The sequence below is a fragment of the Pogoniulus pusillus genome, chromosome 9 (assembly GCF_015220805.1).
Source record: "Pogoniulus pusillus isolate bPogPus1 chromosome 9, bPogPus1.pri, whole genome shotgun sequence".
NCBI classification, from domain to species: Eukaryota; Metazoa; Chordata; class Aves; order Piciformes; family Lybiidae; genus Pogoniulus; species Pogoniulus pusillus.
The window spans coordinates 33,619,367-33,645,901 of record NC_087272.1 but is presented as its reverse complement, the minus strand read 5'-3'; the positions used below and the strand labels follow the sequence as shown (position 1 = coordinate 33,645,901).

General features: G+C 42.0%; 2 protein-coding genes across 15 annotated transcripts in view; both read right to left on the bottom strand.

Annotated features, from left to right (window-relative positions):
• Positions 1-5,472, bottom strand: part of WDR19 (WD repeat domain 19) — a 43,518-nt gene extending 38,046 nt beyond the window's left edge. The window contains exons 1-6 of one of the 2 annotated variants that reach the window (XM_064149151.1): positions 5,319-5,472; positions 3,467-3,558; positions 3,314-3,379; positions 2,077-2,202; positions 762-877; positions 103-218 (exon numbers count right to left, since the gene is read on the bottom strand). In XM_064149151.1, the coding sequence (XP_064005221.1) occupies positions 103-218; positions 762-877; positions 2,077-2,202; positions 3,314-3,379; positions 3,467-3,558; positions 5,319-5,324 (522 nt within the window). In that variant the 5' untranslated portion in view covers positions 5,325-5,472. Of the gene's footprint in view, positions 1-102; positions 219-761; positions 878-2,076; positions 2,203-3,313; positions 3,380-3,466; positions 3,559-5,318 lie in introns of those variants that run through there. The other variant, XM_064149150.1, reaches the window with a different exon arrangement.
• An 877-nt stretch (positions 5,473-6,349) lies between these two features.
• KLHL5 (kelch like family member 5) overlaps positions 6,350-26,535 on the bottom strand; it is a 69,909-nt gene continuing 49,723 nt past the window's right edge. For all 13 annotated transcript variants that reach the window (XM_064149140.1, XM_064149141.1, XM_064149142.1 and 10 more), the window contains 7 exons: positions 21,528-21,740; positions 14,442-14,628; positions 12,982-13,206; positions 12,499-12,661; positions 10,953-11,165; positions 9,949-10,120; positions 6,350-7,929 (listed from right to left, as the gene is read on the bottom strand). In XM_064149140.1, the coding sequence (XP_064005210.1) occupies positions 7,873-7,929; positions 9,949-10,120; positions 10,953-11,165; positions 12,499-12,661; positions 12,982-13,206; positions 14,442-14,628; positions 21,528-21,740 (1,230 nt within the window). In that variant the 3' untranslated portion in view covers positions 6,350-7,872. The remainder of the gene's footprint in view (positions 7,930-9,948; positions 10,121-10,952; positions 11,166-12,498; positions 12,662-12,981; positions 13,207-14,441; positions 14,629-21,527; positions 21,741-26,535) is intronic.

Below are 26,535 nucleotides of genomic sequence, written 5' to 3'. Positions count from 1 at the left end.
CAGCAAGACTCAAAAAGCATAAGCTTCCACAGATCCCACCTTTCCTAGGAACTAGGAGTATTAATAAATGCCTCAAAAATCAAATGTGGTTATAAATGCTACCTGTCTTATTGTATCTCCTTCCTGATTGCTTATAGTAATCATCTTGTCTTCACCACCTAGAGCCAGAAGGTTTTCAGTACTCCAACAGCCACAAGTAATCCGCTTAGTGTGCTTACCTGAAAAAGAAAGGAACCCCTACAGGACAAATGAAACACAACCACTAAGTAAAAATAAACCATCTGAAATGGAAATATGTTCTGTCTGGCCACCCAAACACAGACTGTCAGAATGTGAAACAACTTAATGGAGCATTACAAATTCAAGAGTCTTTAAAAAAAAATCTTTTACTTTTCAATGAAAGTCTTTTGACCTTTTAGGAACTGTTCTTCTATTTCTTTGCATCAAAGTTCTGGAGACTATGCTATATCCTTAAACTTGATGCCCAGAGGTACCCTAAGCAGTTAAGAAAAAGTAACTTAGCAACCAATGACACAAATCCTTTGCAAGAAAGGGAACACACGTTTCCCATGAGGCAGATATGCGCGTATATACTTTTAACTTATAAAAATACTCTGCTAAGTGCAACAAAACAAGGTGAAAACTGAGTATGAACACTTTTTTTTACTGGTATAGTCATATACAGACATAAAAAGGAATGGAAGCATCTCAGCAAAATTCCACTCCGACATGTGCACGTTTAATTTCAAACCAGTGCATACCAAGAACAGGAATCTTGCGAGAAGTCTGGCGGTTATATATAAGTAAGTTTCCCTTTGTTGTTCCAACAGCAAGCAAAGTTCCAACTCGGGACCACAGTAAGAAAGACATTGTATCCCTAAAATAAAGAAAAAATTACTTTGTACAGTGCAGAGATTCCTTTTACCTTCATATGCTTACATAAGGAAACATATCAGGCTGTAATATATGGAAATACCCCATAGTCAATTAGTTGATGTTCCAAATGGATTTGACAAAACACAAGCATACATGCTAACAGAAATACTCCATATTTCTATATTCCAGGCATGGAGTTTTCAACCTAAATCTGGAAAAAAAAAAAATGACCAACCAATCAACCAAAACAGAAAAATCACCCAACATAAACCTCACCTCTCAATTTTTCCAGGCAAACTGAATTATTTTGATTTAATGGATAAAACACTCCAGTTTTGGTATTTAAAAAAAAAAAAGGGTATCTACTTAAAAAAACAACAAACAAAACAAAAACTAACCAACCAACAAAAAAACATATCCCCATCCCCACCCCCTCCAAAGCACAAAGAAAGTTTAGAAATAAAAGGTTAGATCAGAAGGAGTGTTTGTCTTAAATAAAATAGCAGCAGTAGCCCAAATCATCTGTTCCTGTGCTTGGGTGAGTGCCTTAAATATAGGACGTTAATTTTCCACTCTCTCTCCTAGAGACAGAATGTTTATGCAGATTGCAGGAATTTATTAGAATAGGTTCAAAGAAGCTAAAAGTTTAATTGTCAAACCAAGCTTATTTGTTTACCCAGCGCTTTGATTGTTATACAGGCCTCAGGAGAGTTGAAAATCTCTGAAAGGTAGAGATTTGAACCTTAGAGTAGGATCATCTTAGATATTTCCTCCCATCCTAAACCAGTTTGATTTGTAAATGGCATTTAGTCCCCTTATCCAAGGGGAAAAAAAGAATCTCAGTACCGCCAAGATCACTTCCCTTACTTTTGTTAGCTACTGCAGACACATCAAAAAATTCACCCATTTTGTTGCTACCAAGAAGTGGAAACTTTGAAGAGAAGCTCTCTAAGGACCTTAGCACTATTGACAAGAGAGAAACAAAACCCTAACCAATCTCAAAACTTCCACCCAAAAAAGCATTTCAAACCCAGTGAATTATACAGAAAAGAATTTAGCAACAAACTGTAGCATATTGGTTTAACAGTGTATGTACTACAAAGATCCTGAAAAAAGATGATCTTTGCAGTATATCCTCCACATCATCAAGCCATGGTGGTCCAAATCTGCAACTACACACTTTAAAAACAACTTCCTTACCTCATGCCACTGTCTACTTGGCTTGTTTTGTTTGTGTTTGCATCCCACAGAAATATGGCACTAGATTTGTCCGTGATTATTGCTAAAGTATCACCATCCTTATCCCAGTCCATAGCAACACAGTTGCTGAAGGAAAAATACAAAACAAACAACTCTCATTAGTAATGTTGAAATGTTTAAGTGTAGAGAAATGGCCAGATTTAGTCAGTTGAAATGCCTGTGCTTCTGCTTCCCTCCCAAGCAAACCCAAGACAGACTGCAAATCTAGCTGCAAAATGAGACCTTATTGCAACCACCCCAACACTCAAATCTCAGTGAGGTGATCAGGGAAGTCATCAGAATGAGCCTCTACTTGAAATAGAGCCTGCTTGATTGGTGAAAGGACAGTGAAAATCCTCTGTAAGGTTCTATACTATCCCAGACTATTCGGTGTTGGGATTATTTTCCTCGTAGTTCAACAAGCATAACAAAGCTGGATGAGAAACTTCTGCAGCGGCAAGAAAAACCTCTACTTGCAGATAGTTCTCAGAAGGAAAATGACAACAGAATTACTCACAACTTGTTGTTTACATACTGAAAGCACCACATGCTGCAGACTAAGACCCTCCTGGACAACCTGTTCCAATTTATCACCACACTCATAGCAAAGAATTGCTTCCTAACGTTGAATCTCAACGGAGCTTCTTCCAGTTTGAAGCCACTATCCCTCATACTGTCACTATATGCCTGCCAAAAGCTCCTCTCCAGCATTTCTCTAGGCCACTTTGAATACTGGATGGATGCCAGGTGGTTTCCCCTAACGCCTGTCTTCACAGCACAGGTGCTCCAATCCTCTGATCACCTGTGTGCCCTCCTCTGTATTTGCTCTAACAGTTTTATGTCCTCCTGTCAGGGGCTCCAGAGCTAGATACAATTCTCTAGCTGCTGTCTCACTAAAGCACAGCGGAGAGGCAGAATGCCCTCCCCCCACCTGCTGCCCATGATGCTTTTGATGCAGCGCAGGACACTTCTGGTTTCTGTGCTGCACGCATACATTGCCGGCTCTTGAGCTTCTCAGCAATCAGCACGCCTTAAGTTTGTCTTGCTCATAAGTTCATCTTCTTTTCCAGGTATGTTCACCAGTGATAGTGTCTCTTTCCACAAAATTTTCACATTGTGCAAGCACCTCACCAGAAGAGAAACATTTTAAAAGGAACAAAAGCCAAAGAAAATAATTTAAACCCATCTTTGTACCTACCCTGGTAAGTTGATTTCATCTCTCTTCTGACCATGACGATCAAATATTTTCACAGCACGATCACCTCTAAAAAAGAAGATTAACATGTAGAATAATTCCCCTTCTCCATCAGTAATCTCTAAGGACAAATTCAATGATCGTTTATAATCTTACCCTGTTACAGCAAGGATATTTCCCAAAGTTTTCTGCCAAGCAAACTGCACAGGGGAACCAGACCAAGCTTTATCTAGTAGATAGAATACTTGCTATGAGACAAAAAAAAAGAAGTGGGAAATGACAAAACTTAAATTCATAAGCACAGAACAGTAAACAACTTCCTATTACATCAGCAACTGTGAGTAGCATGGAGGTATGTAAAAACCCCAACCCTCAAATATGGCTTCTGGATGATTCTATTCCCTGCCTATAGCAGGGAAGTGGAACCAGATGATCTTTGAGGTCACTTCCAACCTAAATTATTCTATGATTCTATGATGATTCTAACACACCAAAATTCCACAGAAACATCTTGTGGCTTGTGTTGGAAAATGTGAGTTTTCTGGTGCTAGGTGTCCTGTTGAGAATTACTGTGACTCTATCATGAGTATTTTTTTTTTCTTCACAGAGTTACTGGAGTAAAAAATTTTGCTTCATGTCCAAAGACCAAAATACTTAGTTTTCCAAAGCCTGGGATTAGAAAGCATCTGTAGCATATAAAACAGTAGGCTTAACATCAATGCTTCTGAAGCTATGCAACTACTTTGCCCTCTCTGAACTCTTATCATAGAATCAAGCAGGTTGGAAGAGACCTCCAAGATCATCCAGGCCAACCTAGCACCCAGCCCTAGCCAATCAACTAGACCATGGCACTAAGTGCCTCATACAGGCTTTGCTTGAACACCTCCAGGGACGGTGCCTCCACCACCTCCCTGGGCAGCCCATTCCAATGCCAATCACTCTCTCTGCCAACAACTTCCTCCTAACATCCAGCCTAGACCTCCCCTGGCACAACTTGAGACTGTGTCCCCTTGTTCTATTGCTGGTTGTCTGGGAGAAGAGACCAACCCCCACCTGGCTACAACCTCCCTTCAGGTAGTTGCAGACAGCAATGAGGTCTGCCCTGAGCCTCCTCTTATGCAGGCTGCACACCCCCAGCTCCCTCAGCCTCTCCTCAAGACCTCAAAGCTACCCATCAGTGAAAAAAAGAGACACCGACTTCTGATGAAGAAAGTTTTCCAAATTCCTTTTCCTTGCACACTACCCACTCAGCTCTTTTTTTCTAGAACCTGGGAGTAAGCTAAAGCTCTGCACTTGGACAGTTTGCTAACCAGGCCTTTCCCTCGCACAGCATCAATAGGTGGTGTCCCCCAAACGCCTGGAAGCTGTACTCAGGTTCCGCCCATCCCTTCTTTAGGAGGAATAGAATTCAGTAATCCCCAATGAATTTGAACTTCCGTGACTAAAACTGTGAAATTATGGTCTCCACATACCACAGTCATGATCTCACGATTATGTTTGAAAAGAATTTCTTAAAAGCAGGTGAAAAAGAATGACGGCAGTGCAGGCAAGCTCCAGCTCTTCACACACCGCACGCTCCTCGTCGCTGTCGGGGCTGGCATTAAGGCACAGTGACCCGCGGGTGGGAGACCCCAACTTCGTCGGTAACAGCTCCGGATAACGGTAACGGCGGCGGCTTGGGCAGCGTGTCGCGGGAAGAACAAGCCCGGGCGGAGTACGAGCCTCTGCGGCCCGTTCTCGGGAGCGGCCCGGACTGCCCAGAGGCCTTGTCCGCGGCGGAGGCCTCCCACCTGTTGCAGAGCTGCACGAGCGGGCGGCTCCCCCCCAGGCTCCCCTCCGCAGGCCGCAAGCACCGCCCGGCCGTGGCAAGCCTGCTCGACGCCTCTGACCCAGACGGCGCGACGCGGAACGGCGGCCGCACCGGTGCCAAGGTTCCCTCACGGCCCCCCTCCGCCACAGCCCGGCGCACGGTAGCCGAAGGAATTCCCGCGGGCGCCCAGAGACTCACCTTCATCGCGCCCCCGGCTCGCTGCGCAGCGCCCTCAGCGCATGCGCCACCCCCCGGCCGGCCACCGGGACAGGCTCCGCCCGCCCGCAGCGTCGCCTTCACCCCGGAGACGCGGCAGGCAGGGGGAGCCCAGCCCTGGGCGTAGAACCGGACTGCTGCGGGTTAAAAGAGACCTGCGAAAGGCGTCCAGTCCAACCCCCGCTGCAGGCAGCAGGGCCATCCTCAACTAGATCAGCATGCCCAGAGGCCCGTCCAACCTCACCTTGAGTGTTTCCAGGGATGGGGCCTCAACCCCCTCCTGGGCAACCTATTCCAGTGCTCCTCCGCCCTCGTGGTAAAAAGCTCGTTCCTAACATCCAATCTAAATCTACTTTTCTCTAGTTTTAAGCCAGTGCCCCTGGTCTTATTCCTGCAGGCCTGTGCTCCCGCTCCAGCCTTCTTATAGATCCTCTTCAAGAAGTGGAAGGTTGTTACTAGATCTCCCCAGAGCCTTCTTTTCTCCAGGTTGAACAACCTCAGTTCCCTGAGCCTGTCTGCACAGCACTGGTGTTCCAGGCCCCTGTGTGATATACTCTGGGTGACCCTGCTTTAGCAGAGAGGTTGAGAATTTTCAGGGGTCCCTTCCAGCCCCCACCATCCTGTTGCTGTCTACAACTACCTGAAGGGAGATTGTAGCCAGGTGGGGAGTAGCCTCTTCTCCCAGGCAGCCAGCAGTGGAGCAGGGGGACACAGTCTCAAGTTGTGCCAGGATAGGTACAGGCTGGATGTTAGGAGGAAGTTGTTCACAGAGAGAGTGACTTCCCATTGGAATGGGCTGCCCAGGGAGGTGGTGGAGGCACCGTCCCTGGAGGTCTTCAAGAAAGGACTGGATGAGGCACTCAGCGCCATGGTCTAGTTGACTGGATAGGGCTGGGTGCTAGGTTGGCCTGGATGATCTTGGAGGTCTCTTCCAACCTGTTTGATTCTATGATCCTGTGACTCTGCAAACAGGCTGGAAGCTCAACAAACAAAAGGTGCTGACTCCACCCAGCTGTGTTTAACTTCAGCTGTATTCGAATGCGAACAGTGCAGGTTTCATCGCAAAGTTTCACTGCTTAGTAATTTCTTTTGAAACAATAAATAGTTCACCGAGAGCATTAACACATCTTAAATTACAAAGGTACAAAGACTTGGGGTATCAGATGCTTCAAAACTTCTGGAAAACATTCAATGAGCTCACATCTTCCCCTTTCCCATTACAAACACACGTTACCACCTATGGTTCTGGAAACATAAGGAACAAGGCACAGAAAAGCAAATACAAAAAGACTTTCTGAGAACATTCAGACCATTCAAAGCAATCCTCTGTAACAGCACGGGGGCTCAGAAAAGGCAAATTATAAAGCATCTGAAAAAAATTAGACTGTTAAAGAAGGTAACTAATCTGATACAATCCTGCGAGGCACACAGAACTCCCTTGTAAGATGCTGTATGTGCTTAAATGGTGGAGTTTCTTGCAGGACTGGGCCCTTTGCATTTTGGTGTAACCTTACTGGAAAGACAGACAATTGTCTCACTTCATCTTATAAAAGTATAGATTTCTTTTCAAATTAGTGCAAAGCCTCACGTAAAAATGGAATTAGTCTAGATGGAATGGAATGCTTCACAAAATCTGAAGTGCAAATACTAAACTTAAATTGGTTAACTTTGAATCACACTTTAGATTTCCTCCAATAGTTCATGCTTATAGATTCCCCCCCCTCCTCTCCCTGTAAAATAGCAAAGTAGATATAGGAACAAAAAAGCAGAGATAGAGGTATGATGTTCTGTATCTCACAAAAACTTTGAAAATCCAAGTAGTATGCTGGATGTGAAAAGAACAACCTCTGGCAGAAATCATTAAATAGCAGGTTTCTGTTAGCATAATAAGACAATATTTAAAATAAGGCTTTGGTTAAATAAAAAGTTTGCTAAACTAGGAATGATAATAAAAGTGCAAAAGATTCATCAAATATACAACTTCATTTCCAAGGCAGGTGCTAAGCCTGCCATTTACAATGGTTTGCATTGGCTTGTCAACCTGCACTGTAGCAGCTCAGAGACCTACAGCCAAACATGTTTAATACCAGCAAATTAAATACAAGGGATCCAGTCCTGTAACTTGTTTCACTCAGAGACAGACTTAATTATACCAGTGGAAGTATATCCATCGACAACATCATTCCTCTCCATGTTTGGGTGATCACAGCTCTGGATCTACAACATTTTGTTATAATGAGTTCACTAATTTCTTAGCACTTCCTAAACAGAAGTCCCCTGCTTGAAACTGGCAGGTTGCAGCTGATTTTCTTACAAATAAGATTTATGTAACATAGGTAACAAAGATTATTTCTTTCTTAAAAGTGCTTTGTTTCAGTCTTTAGGAACAACATGAACGTGTCAACTTGAGACCAAACACTTCCCCATGGTAGGTATCCCGCACCTTGTCTTCATTGGTGCACTGGTAATTTGCTGTGGGAAAAAATAAATCCTCTGAGTCTACAGAGGAGAACATCACCTTCATAGACAAAATCATTTACAGTTTCACAGTCACAACACATGCTCCAGCTCTTCCTAAGCATAATGGTGCAACCTGTGAACACAAAAAAACAAAAGCAAAGAGATGTGAGATAAAGGCAATCAGCTTTAAGCATTCCCTCCCCAGAAAAAAAACAACCCTACTGACAAGTGTTTAGTTAATACTTGTAATAATAGTTATACAGCTGCAGCACAGTGGGAGTATCACCCACACTCTGTTGGCATGACTCAAAAAGAACAGTAAATTGGTTCAAAACTTGGATTAAAACCCACAGAAAAGGTGAAGGTATTTTATATTAGAGTGTGAAGCACTTGGAAAGCAATAGGAATATGGAATAATCTGTATTGCTAATTTCAGTTACTTGGTATTACAGGAAAAAGAATCCTTTGGTACAGTGCAAGCTGGACACTTGAGCTAGACAGTGACAACTGAAAAATGGCTGGCAAAATTATGTTTTTATCTTGAACAGAAAATGCCAAACACAACAGGGGCAATCTCTCCTTTTTACATGAATATTTGATGAAATGCTGTTAAGAGTTCTTGAAATCAAAATAATTTCCCAGTCTCTGATCTTTTCTTGTAAACAGAAGTTACTTCTGGCAAGACCTTTTTCTGCTGAGAGTCTGTTGGCTTTAAAATGAGGAAGGTAGTTTCTAACACTCAACTTTGCCTCCCCTTCTAAGCTTCCTAGTACTGGACATTGTGTGAATAGCACGCTGAGTGTTTTGAAGATGATAAAAGGTGCTTATGCCAACTTCTTTCCTCCCCTCCAGGAACATCAGACTTATCTTGAGCTGTCTGTGATTCTAACAAACTTCAGCTCAGAAAATTCCACTACTTTCTTCTGAGTTGTGTGTGGATGAAGTGGTGGCAGACTGCTGACACACCAAGAAAGAAGGAAGGTACACACTTCCAAATCCATCTAGGAAGGGTTCAAAACTGTTCATATACTGAGATTACAGGATTCAGCGAGGTATAGAGGGCTAAGGTTACAAAAGTACATACAGATGGTCACCACCTGGCATCATGCAAGATTCATCTAGATGCAACAGTGAGAAGCACTGTTCCTCCCTGCTACACTTTTTTCTTTCTTTGGCAGGACAAACAATACCACAGGTAATCATTACCAGTACTACCACTGAAGGCCTCAAGCTCTTGTTGAGCATCCTAGAGGACTTTATGTTCTATCATCTTACAGCAGTATGAAGTAGAGCAAAATGGATAGCTCAGTTTTCTGTGTTACAGAGATTCTGACTGTGGTTTTCTTTTTTGGATTAGCAATTTGGGGCTGATACTGGGATAGCATGTTCAGGAGATCAGAGCTCATCTGCTTAAGTACTGAGGTCTAATGCTACTTTAGATGACTTTGGACATTCATCCTAGCCTGCAACTGGACTCCAGAAGGGCACTGATTCTGGGCTGTATCTGCTGGCCTTCTGTGCTGTAGGCACTTTAGGAGGTCTCAAATTGCAGTAGATACCAAAGGACAGCCTGCCCAGGATGTCCTTGTGTGTGCACGTTCCTGCATCTAGAAAAAAAATAACCAAGCTTTGAACTGACAGTAATGTTTTATGACTGTGAATTTGACATTTTTTTATTTTATTTGAGCTAAGTGAAGAGAAATGGGAAAAAGCTTCCTGAAAGTTAAGCACACTGTACATAGCATCCACATCAGGAAAGGATTATTTATGAAAAGATGACCAAATCCTTGAAGAAACTGATAAACTTGCCGAGAAACACATGAGAGCTAAAATTAATCTACATTTATCATATACTTTCAGAATAGGAAGTCATAAACAGGGGCCTTTATGAAAGCTTAGGAAACATGCCAACAGTATATTTAACAGTAGTTGTCAAAGAAAATAGCTATCTTCTTGCTAGAGAAAGATGGGCAGTGGATTAGAACTTAACCACTGTTCAAGATAAATCACTGTGAGATGGTAGACAAAGAAAGGAGACAATAGATTTGGAAGAAAGTGTTTCTTAGAGAAGGAGTATTTGAGTTCTCATTGAAAAAGGCACAGTTGAGATGGTAAGCTAAGTAGTAGTACGTGGTCTAATCAAAAAACATACCTGTGTCCATTCATTTGTCTGGGGATCATAAGACTCCACTGTATTAAGGTACGTTTGCCCATCATATCCTCCAACAGCATACAACTTGTCACCAAGAAGACAGACTCCCACTGCATCTCTGCTAATGCTCATAGAGGCCACAGCAGTCCACATATCTGTTTTTGGATCATACCTAAAAGACAATTTGGTGTTATGCTCTGAAACCGTTGCCAAAACTCAATAGGAAAAAACATGTATTGGAATTGACACTCTCAAAGGAGTTGAAAACAGGTAGAACCACAAAGTCATTTAAGGCTGGAAAAGACCTCTAAGGTCATCAAGTCCAACTGCCAACCCAACACCAGCATGCCCACTAAACCATGTCTCCAAGTGCCATGTCTACACACTTTCTCAACACCCCTCAGGGATGGTACCGCCACCATCTCCCTGGCCAGCCTAAACCTAAACTTGCCCTGGTGCAGCTTGAGGCCATTTCCTCTTGTCCTGGAGGACCAGATGCGACAGAGGTTGCATTTGGTTAAAGTAACAACTGGGTTCACTTTAGGGGGGTAACTTTTACAAACATTTCCAGGGGAAGATAGTCAAGAAAACCATTTTGTGATGAACCATTACTGTCCAAGGCCTAAAATAAGATAGGAATGTATAAAATTGTCTGCTCTTTCTATTCAAGATTGCCCTTGAAAAAAGCAAAGGCTGTTGAAAGCTATTAATTCCTTTAATGGTTCTCCAATTTCTCCTCAACGATACTGGTAGGAAAGCAGAGATTTGGATGTACATTTCCAAGGATTTCTCCCCTTTTCTTTTTGAAAATATTCCTTGAGCCATCTGGACAGGCAGTAAGTACACCACCTACCTAATCTACTCTGTCCTGCTTTCCACATAGTAGTACATGCAGCTCTTCTTACTACATTTCTTATTGTATGTCTGAATGTGCCACCCCAGAAACAGTTCTGCTGCTACACTGTAGTAAAGCAAACACAAGGATGTCTTCATCAGGATATTACCTTTCTACACAGTCTGAAAGTCTGGATGTTAAGTTTGATGCTGGGGCATCATGGCCACCTATTGCATACAAGAAACCATTCCAAGTGGTTACACCTACACCACCTCTTCTTTTTGACATCTGAGCACACAGGGTCCATTTGTTCGTATGAGGATCAAAACACTCTACTGACTTAAGACAAGAACTTCCATCTCGACCACCAACTGCATAAAGCCTACAAATTGAAAAACAAAAAGAACAAGTCACAGTTTCCAGTGATGTATGAAGGACTTTCAAGTTTGTTAAAACAGGGAAGCATAGAAGGAGATTTTCAGCTTTCAGTAGAATGTTCTGTTATGAAAACTAAAGTTTTGCTCTTATCTTTTGCTGTTGTCCTGATCAACATGAAGTAACAATAATTTACAGAAAATGGATATCTATTAAAACAGCATTTATGTTCCAACCTATGCACATTTGCATAGAATCATAATCATCTTAAAGGTAATTTCCAACTAAAAGGATTCTAAGTCCAACCATTATCTAACTCTGCCAAGTGTAGCGCTATATCACATCCCTCAGCACTGCATCTCTGCAGCTTTTAAACACCTCCCAGGGATGGGAATTCAACCACCTCCCTGAGGAGCCTGTTCCCATGTTTGAGAACTCTCTCAGTCAAGAAGTTTCTTCTAATATCCAACCTAAATCCTCCCTGGTGCAACTTGGGGCCATTGCCTCTTATTCTATCACTTGCTACTAGGGAGAAGAGACCAACACCCACTCGGCCACAGGCTCCTTTCAGGAAACTGTAGAAACCAGTAAGGTCTCTCCACAGCCTCCTATCTTCCAGAGTAAACAACCCCAGCTCCCTAAGTTGCTCCTCCAGACCCTTCACCAGCTTCATTTCCCTTCTCTGGACATGCTCCAGCATCTCAATATCTTCCTTGTAGTGAGGGCAAATGTGGCCTTGAAAGATAAAGGCCAAGGGTCAGAGGGACAAATTCAGTAGCGGATCTGTGCATGCTACAACTCTGCTATGCCTCATCTCAGACGTTCAAGTATTTCTCTGGACCTGGGCTTCAGCTTCCGAATGACAGCGCTGTGGAAGGTCCCTCACACCCACTAGGTGGCCTAGTTTGCTCAGTTCTTACAAAGAGGTTTCAAACCCGTAGTGTTAACAAAGGATACCAACTTTTATGAAAGGCTAGAAGGAAAAGAGGGTTTAGGAGCACTCCATCACCCATTAATCGTTAAAATAATCAAATATCAAACTTGACAATGAGTTTATGCACAGAGTTCATGAGCAATTTATGATGATAGTATGACCAATTAGTCCTTAATAAGGGCCAACTACTTATTATCCCATATAGATGATGTCTCAGAACTGGTAATGAGGAGCTCTGTGAGGAGCTTGTGGGGAAGCCTGCTTGACTAACACAGTATCTTTGCTGTTAAACTTGTTCTGAAGGCTATCAGATATCTACTCAAGAGAAATTATCAATAGTCACTCAGGATGGTCCAATAATTACATTAAAATAAAGAGACAGAAAACATAAGTTGCCTTCACTTACTTTCCATTTAATATTGCTACACCAACAGTGCTCCTTGGAGTTGACATACTAGCTACAAAGTTCCACTGACGAGCCTGTGGATCCCATCTTTCTACTGTATTCAGGTAGCTCCAGCCATCGTGTCCTCCTACAGCATACATTGGACCTTCCAAAACAGCTACTCCTAAAAGAAAAAACAAAAACAAACAAAAAAACCAAAAGACAACTCAAACAGATATGAAAACCTTTTACTTTTGGATAAGAGGAAAAAAAAAAGCACATTTTCCTAGTGACAGTCCAAGTGTGCACCACAAAATACTTAAAAACCAAACAGATATTTCCTTTTGGTGGCCAATGCTGGATATAACCTGAAGAACAGAAGATGTTCAACAGGCAGTTGGCACTGAAATAAGGTTTCCAAGCCCTCAGTTTAATTGCTGACTGTTTTTAGACCAACTCTAAACCAGATAACCTTCTAAAAGCATGCATTCAGCCTCTACATACCCAGACCATGACGATGAGTGGACATAGGTGGCATTACACTCCAAGTTTTTGTTCTGGGGTTGTAGCACTCCACAGTATTCAATGTCTTCAGTCCATCTCTGCCTCCCACGACGTACAATTTATCATCTAAGACTGCAACTCCAAACTGCAATCTTCGGCCATTCATGTTTGCAACAGGAGTCCACATATTGGTACGAAGTTCATACTTCTCAATGCTTGTAGCTCCTAAAGAGCAACATATGCAGGAGATTAAAACCACATCAAATTATCAGGAGAGCTTTTTTCAGCAGTATGCTGATCCCACAAGGCAGCATGACATCCTGCAGCATGTTCTTAACTCCAGGCGTATGAAGAGTCTTCCTCTACTTCCTCAAGAATTAACTGCACCATTATAAAGGACTTGCTCAGGGCTTTCAAGACAAAAAACTGCTTTGCAAAATTAAGCCTTTAAAAAGTATAAATGTTAAGAATATAAACCAACCCTTGTGAAATGCAATTATATCTTGAATTCAGCTGTTTTGGAATATTAGGGGAAAAAAAAATCTGAGGCTATGTGACAAGCTCAAGTTGTGCCAAGTGAGGTTCAGCTTAGATATTAGGAAAAATTTCTTCACAGAAAGGGTTCTCAGGCATTAGAACAGGTTGCCCAGCGAGGTGGTGGCATCATTATCCCTGAAGGTATCTAAAAGATGCATGGATATGATTCTGAGGGACCTGGTTTAGTGGTAGTGCCTTAGCAGTAGTGGTGGGACTGTGAGCTGTAGCTAGGCAGGTGGACTTGATGATCTCACATGTCTCTTTCAACCTCAACAGTTCCATGGCAGGTTGAAAGAGATATGTGAGATCATCAAGTCCACCTGCTTAGCTACAGCTCACAGTCCCACCACTACTGCTAAGCCACTACCACTAAACCATGTCCCTCAGAATCATATCCATGCAGGTGCAAACTTGAAAAACAACAGTTAAAACACTTAATCTGCCTTATATTCTATAGCATGACAGATTCCCTCTAACCATGGTAAGTGTGGAAGTGTAAAAGAAAATTCCAGTAGCTCTGACAGAACCATTTCACAATTAATCAGTGGAGTTCTTTTAAATACATCTGGAGGTCACCTTTATGCCCTTTCTGTCATGGTCTTCCTTTTCCAAGTGACATCCCACTCAAGTAAATAAAGGTCAATTTTCACTCCATTCAACATCTCCCTCCTCAAATAATTTATTCCCTTGATAAATCTCAAATCCATCACAACTCCAGCTTCCAGAATGTTTACAGCATTATCAAAGCTAGGCAGAGTTTTTTTAACCTAATGAAGCATTTAAAATGTACACCGTTTACGTTCTACACTGCAGAATCTTTACAGTTTAAAACTAACAAGTTGTAAAAACATCTATCAAACATTTCCTTCAAGAAGCAGCACAGCAGCTCATCAACTGATCACTATCATTATGTAAGCCAATACCTTTTGTTGCATCCATTCCTCCAACTGCAAACAGCACGCCCACTGTAGATTTTCTAGGTTTGGTGCGAGGACTTTGCAACATAGGTCGTCTCTCTGGCAACAGATGGTACTTCATTGCTTCCATAATGAGTTTTTGACATTCAATGTCATCCCTAAAGAGTGCATTATTTTCCATATCTGCCAGAAACTGTGAACAAGAAAGAAAATTAAACAAGCTGCACTGCTGTAAGCTACACGCAGAATAAAAACAGTGTAAGAAAATGTTCTCATAGGACTGTTTGGGCTGCAAGGGATCCTGAAGACTGTTTTGTTCCAATCCTCCTGCCATGGGCAGGGACACATTCCACTAGCTCAGATTGCTCAAAGTCCCATCCTTTTAGGGGTCATCCACAACCTCCCTGGGCAACCTATTCCAGTGTCTCACCACTCTTGCAGTGAAGCATTTTTTCCTGCTATCTAATCTAAACCTACCCTCTTTCAGTTTGAAGCCATTCCCCCTTGTCCTGTCACTCCATGCTCTTATAAAACAAATGTTCTCTGGCTTTCTTGTAGGCCCCCTTCCACTACTGGAATGCTGTTAGAAGGTACCCCTGGAGTCTCCTCCAGGCTGAACAACTCAGCCTATTCTCACAGAAGAGGTGCTTCAGCCTCTTGATCATCTTTGTGGCCCTTCTCCAACTCAGTCCTTCTTATTTTTGGGGTCTCAGAGCTGGATGCAGTAGGGCAGAATCCCCTTCCTCAACCTGCTTGCCAGACTGCTTCTGAGGCATCCCAGAATCTGGCTAGCTTTCTGGCCTGCAAATGCATATTGTTGGCTCATGTTGAGTTTTTTGACAACCATTACACCAAAATCCTTCTCCTAAGGGCTGCTCTCAATCTATTCTCTGCCCAGCCTGTACTTGTGCCTGGGTTTGCCCTGACCTACATGTAGGACCCTTGTGCTTGACCTTGTTGAATTTCATGATGTTCACATGGGACCACCTCTCCAGCCTGTCTGGGTCCTTCTGGATGACATTCCTCTAGTGTGCCAACTGTATGACGTAACTTGGTATCATCAGCAAACTTGCTGAGGGTGCACTCAATCCATGTCACCAATGGGTATGCTAAACAGTGTTGGCCCCAATACTGACCCCTGCAGAACATCACCACTGGTCTGCACTTGGACACGGAGCTATTGACCAGAACAATTAGAGTGTGACCATCCTGCCAATTCTGTATGCACCAAGTGGTCCATCTCTGTCTCTCCAATTTAGAGACATGGATGTCATGTGGAACATTATCAAATGTTTTGCACAAGTCCAGGTAGATTTCATCAGTTGCTCTTTTATCTACCAGCAATGTAACCACATCACAGAATTTTAGAAGTCCACCAAATTTGTCAGGGATTATTTGCCCTTCGTGAAGCCATGCTGGCTGTCACTGATCACTGTTTTTCCATCTGCTTTAGCAGAGTTTCCAGAAGGATCATGATTTTTTCCAAAGACTTCCACTACCTGATTTAAAAAAAATCTATGCATTTTCAAAACAGTCATATGAAAAAAGACTAGAGTAAAAATAAACTTGAAACAACCAAAACAGTCACATTTTAAGCTAAGCCATTAGGCAAAAATAAAACTGAAAATGAAAGCTATCTGACCCTAATGAATGACTTAAGCTTGATGGTCCAAAGGAAGAAACCATAGAATATCATAGAATCAACCAGGTTGGAAGAGACCTCCAAGATCATCCAGTCCAACGCAGCACCCAGCCCTATCCAGTCAACCAGACCATGGCACTAAGTGCCTCATCCAGTCTTTTCTTGAAGACCCCCAGGGACGGTGCCTCCACCACCTCCCTGGGCAGCCCATTCCAATGCCAATCACTCTCTCTGTGAAGAACTTCTTCCTAACATCCAGCCTAGACCTACCCTGGCACAACTTGAGACTGTGTCCCCTTGTTCTATTGCTGGTTGCCTGGGAGAAGAGGCCACCCCCCACCTGGCTACAATGCCCCTTCAGGGAGTTGTAGACAGTAATAAGATCACCCCTGAGCCTCCTCTTCTCCAGGCTGCACACCCCCAGCTCCCTCAACCTCTCCTCATAGGATTTGTGCTCCTGGCCCCTCACCAGCTTTGTTGCCCTTCTCTGGACATGTTCCAGCACCTCAACATATCACTCCAGGTACATTCAAGGAAATAAAAAACAGACTCTGAGCATGTCAGTTTACCTTCTTATTCCCAAATGCACTCAAACCAAAGGTCTGTAAAAGCCACTTCAGGCACAGACTGAATATTACATATTCTATTCTTAATCTGACAGCAACCCAGAGCACAATCACAGTTTACGACTTGATGCAAGCCTTTGTTAAAAACGTTCACATCAAGGATGCAAACTTGGCAAGTCTTAAATTTTACATCTGACTTAAAATAAAACTCATTTAAATAAAGACTACTAATGAAAGTTCTAAAATTTAAAGATTATGGAGTCTTTTGTGCCCTCTGTTTGTCACAGAAAACTGTCTCAGTAGGTTGAGCGTCCCAACTGTAATTATCAGAAGTCTAGACAAGTGACATTTTTCCTGAGCTGCAAGGCATGACCTGAGCAACAGAGAAAAAACAAGTCAAGTGCCCTACTGGGACTTGGACATTTGTCAGAACAATGACAAAAAGGCAAATGCATCTGAATTGGTGTCACAAAACCCAGGCACTGTGTGAATATCTGAAATACAAACCGTTTAAAGCCAACCAGTAACAGGTACAATGCTGCTGCACAGTTAGCAATCACGAGTACTAAGAGGACTCATGAAACAATCTGGTTTCTGCACAGCCCTGGCTAAAAGCTGCCTTAGGAGTGCAAAAGGGTAAATATGACAATAGTGGTTCTAGAAGAGATACAGAGAAGCACAGGCTAAGCTTGAACATGTTGTATCAGTCTGTATAAGCCTGAATCAGGTGAACCAGCAGAAACGAGGAAAGGAAACAATGAACATACATATTGAATAAAAACAACTTTTGAAACCCTTCAACAAAGACTTTATAGAAAAATGAGCTTGATTTTTGGAGTATCCCTGTAATTGGCAAATTGAAATGTTTCCATGTAATTTAGCAGAGGGAACTGCTTTTCATTCCTTCCTTTCAGTGCCTCCCATTGTTTCTTCTGTTGACCCAAACCACCACTTTTGTCACTTCAGAGGGACACTTTGTTATTATACAATAGTGAACTAAGAGCCGTGCAAGGATGTAAAATTGCACATAGTTGCTTTTTTAAAAATCAATTAATTATTACTGTCCTAAATTAGATGTTGCCATAGTTTCAGATGAAAATGAAGGCTTGTATACAACATGACCAATTCAGACCTCCAATCATTTTTCTGATACACAAGGAGAATTTAATATTTAAAGCAACACCAAGTGTGTATGAGCTTGGCAACAAAATACAACCTACATTTTCTCCAGTTTCTAAGCTCACCAACCTCTAAGGAAGTTTTCTCATGGCACAGAGTCTCAATCTCTGAAAGAAACATCATCTCGGTTAAAAAGAAATCACAGACTCTCAGAATGGTTTGGGTTGGAAGGGATCTTAAAGATCATCTAGTTCTAACCTCCTTGCCACAGGCAGCAACTCCTTCCACTAGACCAGGTTACCCTGTCCAACCTGTTCTTGAACATTTCCAGGGAGGAGGCATCCACAACCTCCCTGGGCTACCCGTTTGTCCTGGGCAGCATGGTATTGAATAACAGCAGCACGTTCAACTCAGCCTGTAACACTGTTCCAGCACTAAGACTGCTTTAGCACCCAAAAATCCTGCAGGCTCTTGAACTTAAAGCTATTGTATTTCAATTTTCTGTAACCATTTTTTGCTCAAAGCACTTGGAATGGGCCTACTGAAATGAAATTTAAAAATGTCCAAGTTTTGTTCTTTACATAGCTCCTTGTACTAAAAGCAATTACATCCAAGCAATTACAAATGATGTGTTAGCATAGTCATTGGAAACCTGATGAAGGGAAAGGTTATGCAGATATGCAAGTACTAAGAATTTTCTGTCTATGGAAGCTGAAGCATCTTGTAATGAAAAACATGATTAATCAGTTTCTGAATTAATTTCTCAGAGATGGAATACTTGCCTATTTAACAGCTGAAGAAGATGACAAAAAATTCATATTCAGCCTAAGAGCAAAAAAAGACTCACAAATATTTAGGGCACTGCTTGCATTATTCAAAGAGATGACAGAGTGCTGTGTAGGAAGAGATGCATAAACCCAAACCCCAATAAAAGTGACAAGTCATGACTGTTTTTTTGCTTCCAGTGCTACAATTTCAGAGTATTTCCCAAAGTGTTGCTTTGTCTAAAGTGTCTGAACCTCATATTCTTTGTATCTCTGCTTGCAATAGTTATTGATTTCGGTGAGTTGTTCAATTTTCTAATTTCATTTCCTTCAAATAGCTTTAACCCTTCAACCATAAAATTGGAAACCTTTTCATTATGTTCTGTTTGCTGTCAGACTGCCTAATGTCATCCCATCACAAAGCAAAACATGACTCTGGAAATGTTAAGAGTCTTTGGGGCACTTCAATTTACTCAATGAGCTAATTGTTGCCATACTAAAAATCACAGCTTCAACACTAATTTGTTAAAGTAATAAATAAAAAGATGACAGAAAAATAAATGTTATACAAATCTCAGTATGCATTTGGGAAGGGATAAAGATAAAACAATTAAGTGAAAAAAAAAAAAAACCATGAAAAATTAAATATAAAGTGAAATATAGAATCAGTCAGGGTTGGAAGGGACCACAAGGATCACCTAGTTCCAACTCCCCTGCCATGGGCAGGGACACTTCACCCTAGATCAGACTCGCCAGAACCCCATCCACGCTGGCCTTAAACACCTCCAAGGCATGGGGCCTCAACCACCTCCCTGGGCAACCCATTCCAGGCTCTCACCATGCTCATGCTGAATGACTTCCTCCTCAGGTCCAGTCCGAATCTCCCCACCTCCAGCTTTGCTCCATTCCCCCCAGTCCTGTCACTCCCTGGCAGCCTAAGAAGTCCTTCCCAAGCTTTTTTTGTAGGCTCCGTTCAGATACTGAAAGGCCACAAGAAGGTCACCTGGGAGCCTCCTCTTCCCCAGACTCAACAGCCCCAATTCTTTCAGTCTGTCCTCATAGGAGAGGTGCTGCAGCCCTATGATCGTCCTCGTGGCCCTTCTCTGGACATGCTCCAGCATCTCCACATCCCTCTTGTAATAGGGGCTCCAGAACTGGATGCAGTACTCCAGGTGGGGTCTCAGCAGAGCAGAGTAGAGGGGGAGAATCACCTCTCTCAACCTGCTGGCCACACTTCTGAGGCAGCCCAGGATCTGGTTGGCCATCCAGGCTGCAAGTGCACACTGCTGACTCATGTTGAACTTCTCATCTACCAGCACCCCCAAATCCCTCTCCTCAGGGCTGCTCTCCAGCCACTCACTGCCCAACCTGTATCGGTCCTTGGGATTGCCCCGACCCAGATGCAGGACCTTGCACTTGGTCCTGTTTAATCTCACGAGGTTGGCTTGAGCCCACCTCTCCAGCTTGTCCACGACCTTCCGGATTGCATCCCTTCCCTCTGGCATGTCTGCTGCATCACACAGCTTTATGTCGTCAGCAAACTTGCTGAGGGTGCATTCAGTGCCACTGTCCATACCACTGACAAAGATGTTGAACAAGACTGGTCCCAGGACTGATCCCTGAGGGACTCTGCTTGCCACTGGCCTCCACTTGGACATGGACACATTGGCAGCCATCATTTGTATTTCATTCTGCAGTTTTCCTACCAAATTTTCCTGACTTGGCCATGTTAATTCCCTGCCTCCACGACAGTTACTGAGTAGACATAATCTGATTTCAGTACATCGTTCTGGTTTCAATTACAGGCAATTAAATAAAGTGACTATAGCAGTGGCTACTTAAAGTGATCAATTAATTAAATGCTTACCAAAAGAATTATTTCCTCCAGGTCTTACACTGCATTATGTTTCTAGAAAAAATGAATTACAAATTCAAAGCCACAGCTGAGAAAATCCTTCCACTGCATATCTAATAAGCAGTATGGAAATGCTTGCTAGAAAATCTGGTATCCTCACGCTGGGTAGGGAGATTAGAGACTTGTCACTCTGAGTGAACCAAACTAATTTTTTGCAGTGCTAATGAATTCTACTCATTCTTCAGTTTTCTTTAAAATCCTATTTCCTTTGTTGAATAAAGATAATTCTCATTAAACAAGTCAAAAACTGCAATATAAAATCTTTTGACTGTACACTAAGTGTTAAATATTACTCATTAATGTCAAAGAGGACTAGTACAAGAAAAGAAAGCAAAAATGAAAATTAAAACACAAGCAAAAAAAACCCCAAAACCTAATTTACGTGGATGTTATGAGATAATAAATGCAATGATACACATGACATTAACAAGAGTGACCATTCCTAAAGGATGAAGAAAATGGTAATTCACAACTAGTCAAGCAAACTGAACCCAAGTTTTCCTCAACATCATGTGTAAATGCCCAGGAAGTAGAAGTAGTATTGACTGGGAAGCACAAAAAAGTACCCATATGGTTTCTCTGGCATTGGGAGAAGAAAAAAAGGCACTCCAAATAATTCACTCAAGTTGTATTTCCTAAATCTCCAGAATAGCTGGAGTTGATTGGTTAGGGCTGGGTGATAGGTTGGACTGGATGATCTTGGAGGTCTCTTCCAACCTGGTTGATTCTATGATATGAAGAAAATGTAATGATATAAAGTGTGAGTTCCTAAAAGAAGGAATTGTAAAAGGACACACCTTCTAGTGACAAGCATATCCTTGATAAACAACTTCCTAGGCAAGAGAAGCAATTTTTTTCCTAGTGGCTCCAACCCCTTTTTGTGTCCTGATCTTGTGTTAGGATGAGAACAGTCAGATCTCATGAACACAAACCATCATGACTATACAACATGTTGAGCCTTCATATGCAGCTTAAGAATCATTAGAAATCCTGAAGCTGTTATGATTCTATCAATATCTTGATGCTGCAGACACCATGCTCACTATAACCATGATATATAAACTAGAGAGGAAGAGAACTATTTACTTGTGGAGCAAGCAGAGGCAGTCTAATGTAAGCCAGGAGTTTACTGAGATCTTTTCTTCTCTGTTCCAGATCATGTCGAACCCACGTCAGTAGTGCATTCAGTATAGTTTCTTCATTAGGAATGTTCATGTCATCACTTGCTAAAAGCTTTGCAATTTCAGTGGCTGGCAACAACAGAAATTCCTGGTTTCTAATTACTTCCATGAAGTTTTCCTGAAAAAGAGAAGCATTTTTAAAAACACAGGTGACACCATACTCTGAAAGACATTTTCTGGAACACCCACTGTATCTCTTTTTCCTTCCTTCACACCAACTCTCACTTGTGCCACTAAATGCCACTGCAGAACTCACCTGAGAGGAAAAAAAAATAACATTTAAAAAAGTAAAATCCAACTGTCCTGAGTTATTCTGACTCCTCAACATTTCTCTAACCCTACTGCACAGTCCTACACACTGATGTGCTGAAATGAGTGAGATATGAGCAGTGGGTTGTTGGGGTCACTATCTTGACAGTGCAAACTGAAGGAAGCATTTCTGAGGCTCAGTTTAATACAAATGAAATAAAATGTGCAGTTTCTTCCTGTTGACAACGTAGCACACAAGGTAAGATGTTCTGTCAAGCAAAGGGCACAACGTGCTGCAGCTATGGGGTGCATCTAACTCTTCATTACTGCTAGACTGAAGTAGGTCTTTAAGCTTTCACAGGAAATAAGCAACATTAACAATTTTATTTTTGCCTTTCAATGAATTATCTTACATTTATTTTAGCATTTTGCATGTTTCACACAGTTGCTCTGATTGACTGGGGAACAAAACACAAAGAATCCACAATAGTGTATACACCTTGCTTTATTAACAATAGTTACTTTGCCAGGATTTAGTTTTCTAACTTTCATCCTGCCATTTCCAACAATAAATTCTTACTTATTCAGGGAGGTCACAACGTGTTAACATTTCCAACACTGATATCCTACTACTTCAGCATATTGGGACTTGCAGAATATACTGTAAGGATTGCCATGATTTTAGGCAGAAAGAGCAGATAAGTATGTAGAAATATCATCAGCACTATGAACTTACACAGTAAGAAATCTGAATGTAACAGAAAAGGATGAGACCAGGTCTGTCCTCTTTCCCTCTATACCTTTACAAGGCAGCAAAGGAGAGAAAAGTAAAAGCAGTCTATGCATCATTACATGTTCTTACATTTTGGTAGCTTAAACCCCAGTTATCCTCAAATCCCAAAGTCAGAGCAGCTTAATGACAAGAGAACAGTATTGCAATCAATTTAGTAAGAGCTCTGTTGATAGCTACACAGCTAGTCAGTGGGATGCTGGTTTTGCTCTGCCATCATATCCAGAACACCCAGAGGATAAAGTGTATTAGATCCACAGACAATTCTACCATCAAACTTAGCCTTACTTAGTATCTTGGTTAATGGTTTAAAAGAAAGAATAGCAAACTAACAAAAAAAAAAAAAATAGAAGCATGTATATGTTGGAAAAAACATAGGATTTGTAGGTAGACAAAACAGGGAGAAACTTGGGAGCAGAAGCAGGACTGGCATTGCAAACCAGGAACCAGTTTAGCATACAAAATGACAAGGAAAACATACAGCACAGTTTGGCATTGCACATGCAGAGGACATCATGACAACAAACTAAAAAAGCCATCACTGCTCCCTTTTTATTGCTTAAGTCTGATCATTTCCAAGTTACATCTCAGCACTCAAAAATTATTAACTAAAGAATGCTGAGCAAAGAGGAAAAAACCTAACAAGGAGTACACCGGTCCCCTTCATGTGAAAGCCACACAGCCACATGATGGCTACAAGATGCCTAAGGGGAAAGATCAAAGTCATTCCACTGCACAGGTAACTGTGGAGTTGAAATTAGGAAAGTAATTTAAAGTATTACCTGTGCACATAACTATATTTCTGGGTAGAATTTGGGAAGGAAAGTTTTACACTGAGCATCTGAAAAGCATTCTTACTAGAGAAATCCAATTGGCTACACAAAACAGAGCTGTCTTTTCCTCTTTAATTCATTGAACATTTTGCATTACAAAATGAAAGTTAAGAATGTGAGCAAATGCAGGAATTAAAATCAAGGAAAGGACTGTACCAATATTCAGTAGCACTAGACATGCACTGTTATTTGTTTCACTCTGAAGTCAAACACTTGGCAGTAAAACTGAAGCTGCAAAATGATCAGAATTATTCCCAGTGCTTAAACATGCAGTTCACACATTCAGATTCCTCTGAGTTCGCTTTTTCCACTGCTGATTTTGTGTTGATTCTCTGTCCTAGAAAGTGTGCAAGTTGAAGCTGTGCTTTTAGTTTTGCTGAAGAAACAGGCAGTGAGCACCCACAAAGAGAAAAGCCAAGACTTACTACCTTAAACTTTCCTTATTGTCTATTTGCATCATGGGAAGAGGAAGGGGAAAGCACCTGCAAGGAAATTTTCCTTTGTCTCTGAAGGCAACGACAAGCTGATCTTGTATAACTCAGTCAGGGATCCTCTTTGGAAAGCTTTTTTCCAACTGGATTTCATCACTTCAACAGCTGTTGTGTGCAAAAAGCCTGTTTTTCCTTCTTGTTGCTTGCAGACAGTTGCCTTCTGATGGGAACAAGTTCCACTTCCTCTTGATCCCTTTCTATTTGTAAAGCAGAGATTCCTTTTGAGCACAGTACCAAAGGATTCCACTGGGAATACAGCCATTCTTTGGCCTATGTCTGGGTTTTTTTAGGATCAGAATCTGGCAATTCCTCTTCCTCTACAGACAGAGATACTGAAGACAAAAAGGAGGAGCCAGTGTATCTCCTAGCATTCTTAACCTCCTCATTAGTCTTTTCTTTCCTTCTTCTTATGGGAACTCTCTGTGGAAGAATAGGATATTTCAGAGAACAAATGGTCTGCACTTCCAGTCCATTGCTTTCTGGTCCTGAAAGTGAAAAAAAGAGTTCCCCACCCCCAAAACGAACTCCTCAAAAAGCTTGGAAACTTTATCAGATGAGTAGCCTGAGGTCTATGCCTTAGCTGACACAGGGACACACAGTCCCCGTGCTTAATGCTGTGCACTGCTCATTCACACTGCAAGTTTAAATTCACCCTTAAGCAACTGCAGAATGAGTAACAGTGACACTCTTAACGACAGGTCTGCCTTGCACTTGATAAAAAGCAAAAAAAAAACTAGGGTCACACAAAAGATAAGACACCATGATGTTTATTGCTGAGTAGTACTTAACACTCAGTGGGATCTGGTGAGACGGTTGGTCTCCCTCTGCATTGTGTCATAAGGATTAGAACCTCAGAGAGCATAAGAACATCTATGGGTTGAGAAGGACAGCACACTGTGGCAGCCCAGTAAGGCAGCTCTAACCACATGTCTCTAAGTTCTGAACCTAGACAGATGAAAAGCAAGAGGTGCTGAACGAGAACGAACAGGGAATGTAAGTTTGTGTACTGGCTGCTTCAGTCAGCAGGTCAGCTGAGGTATGAATTCACTAAGAACTGAGCTATCTGACCTCCTGGTAAACTATTAATAGTCAGAGAGATGTCAGATAGCAGCTACTTTACCTTTAGTCAGCTTTAACTGCTGCATTAAGCAACAAACCAACCTAATGCTTTTAGTGTGCCCAGGGTTTGTTTAGAGTACAACTACTGTAGCCTGACTCCTCTCTGCATAGCTTGTGGATTCCAAAACAGGTTAAGCAGCATACAGAGACCTTGCCAAGGCAGTAGTGATATACTGTGCTAGGCAGAAATCAAGAAACTTGAAAGACAGAGATATTTTGGATTTGCACACATGAAAAGAAGTGATTGAGTATTATCCAAGTCAGATAGAGAGTTACTGAGCAGGATATAATTCTTATTCTAGGCATGAACAATTTTTGGGTCTGTCCCCTAGTGTACAAAAAATATTACTGAAATTTCTCCCCTTTTCACTCCCTCACTAAAAGAATAAACTGCCCTGGCTGTAAAAAGAAAAAAGACTAATGATGCCTCTTTTGATTCCTCCTTCCAAACCCTGAATACTATATTGCAATGATTTTTTGTTACCCAGCTCACGCCTTAGAACAGAAAAAGCAAATCTAAGTATCTGACATCCATTCAGAAAATTCCCAGCACCTCTGCTTGGCCTCACTCTGTTACTATGTACTTTCTAAGGTTTTCTTCTTGTAAACAGCCATCAGTTGTGTTCAGAAATCATTCGAACTCCTAAACTAACTTTACCTCAATCTTGTAACATTATTGCTGCTCATGTACATCTGATGAAAATCAGAATGACTTTTCACTCTGCTTTCAGCATGGAAAGCTCAGCAGCAAAGATTACAATGATTGACTCAGGCACTACCAGGTATTATGTTTCAATGCCTGTTTTGCCCTTTCTCCATTGTAAATAAAGAAGTGAAAACCTGGCTACTGAAGAAGCTGCTGGCACTTACATAAGAACTCCTCACTACTCACCAGAGGTAATTCATGTTCTGGAATAAGACAGGCTAGCTTTCCCTCATTTGAAATCACCCAACATTAGAGGTTGGAAGAGACCTCCAGAGACCATCGAGTCCAGCTCCTCTGCCAAAGCAGGATCCCTTAGCATAGGCTGCACAGGAACGAATCCAGGTGGGTTTGGAAAGTCTCCAGAAGAGGAGACACCACAACCTCCCCGGGCAGCCTGCTCCAGTGCTGTCACCTTCACTGTAAAGAAGTTTCTCCTCATGATAAGGTGAAGCCTTCTGTGTTCCAGTTTGTAGCTACTGCTCCTTGTCTTACTGCTGCTGACTACTGAAAAGAGATTGGCCCCATCCACTTTGACACCCACCCCTCAGATATTTATAGACACTGATGAGATCTCTCAGTCTTCTCTCCTCCAGGCTAAACAGCCCCAGGTCTCTCAGTCTCTCTCTAGAGGGGAGGTGCTCAAATCCCCCAGTCATCATTGTGGCTCTCCATTGGACTCTCTCCAGCAGATTGCATTCCCTTTGCTTTACTTTTATGTGGAAGCA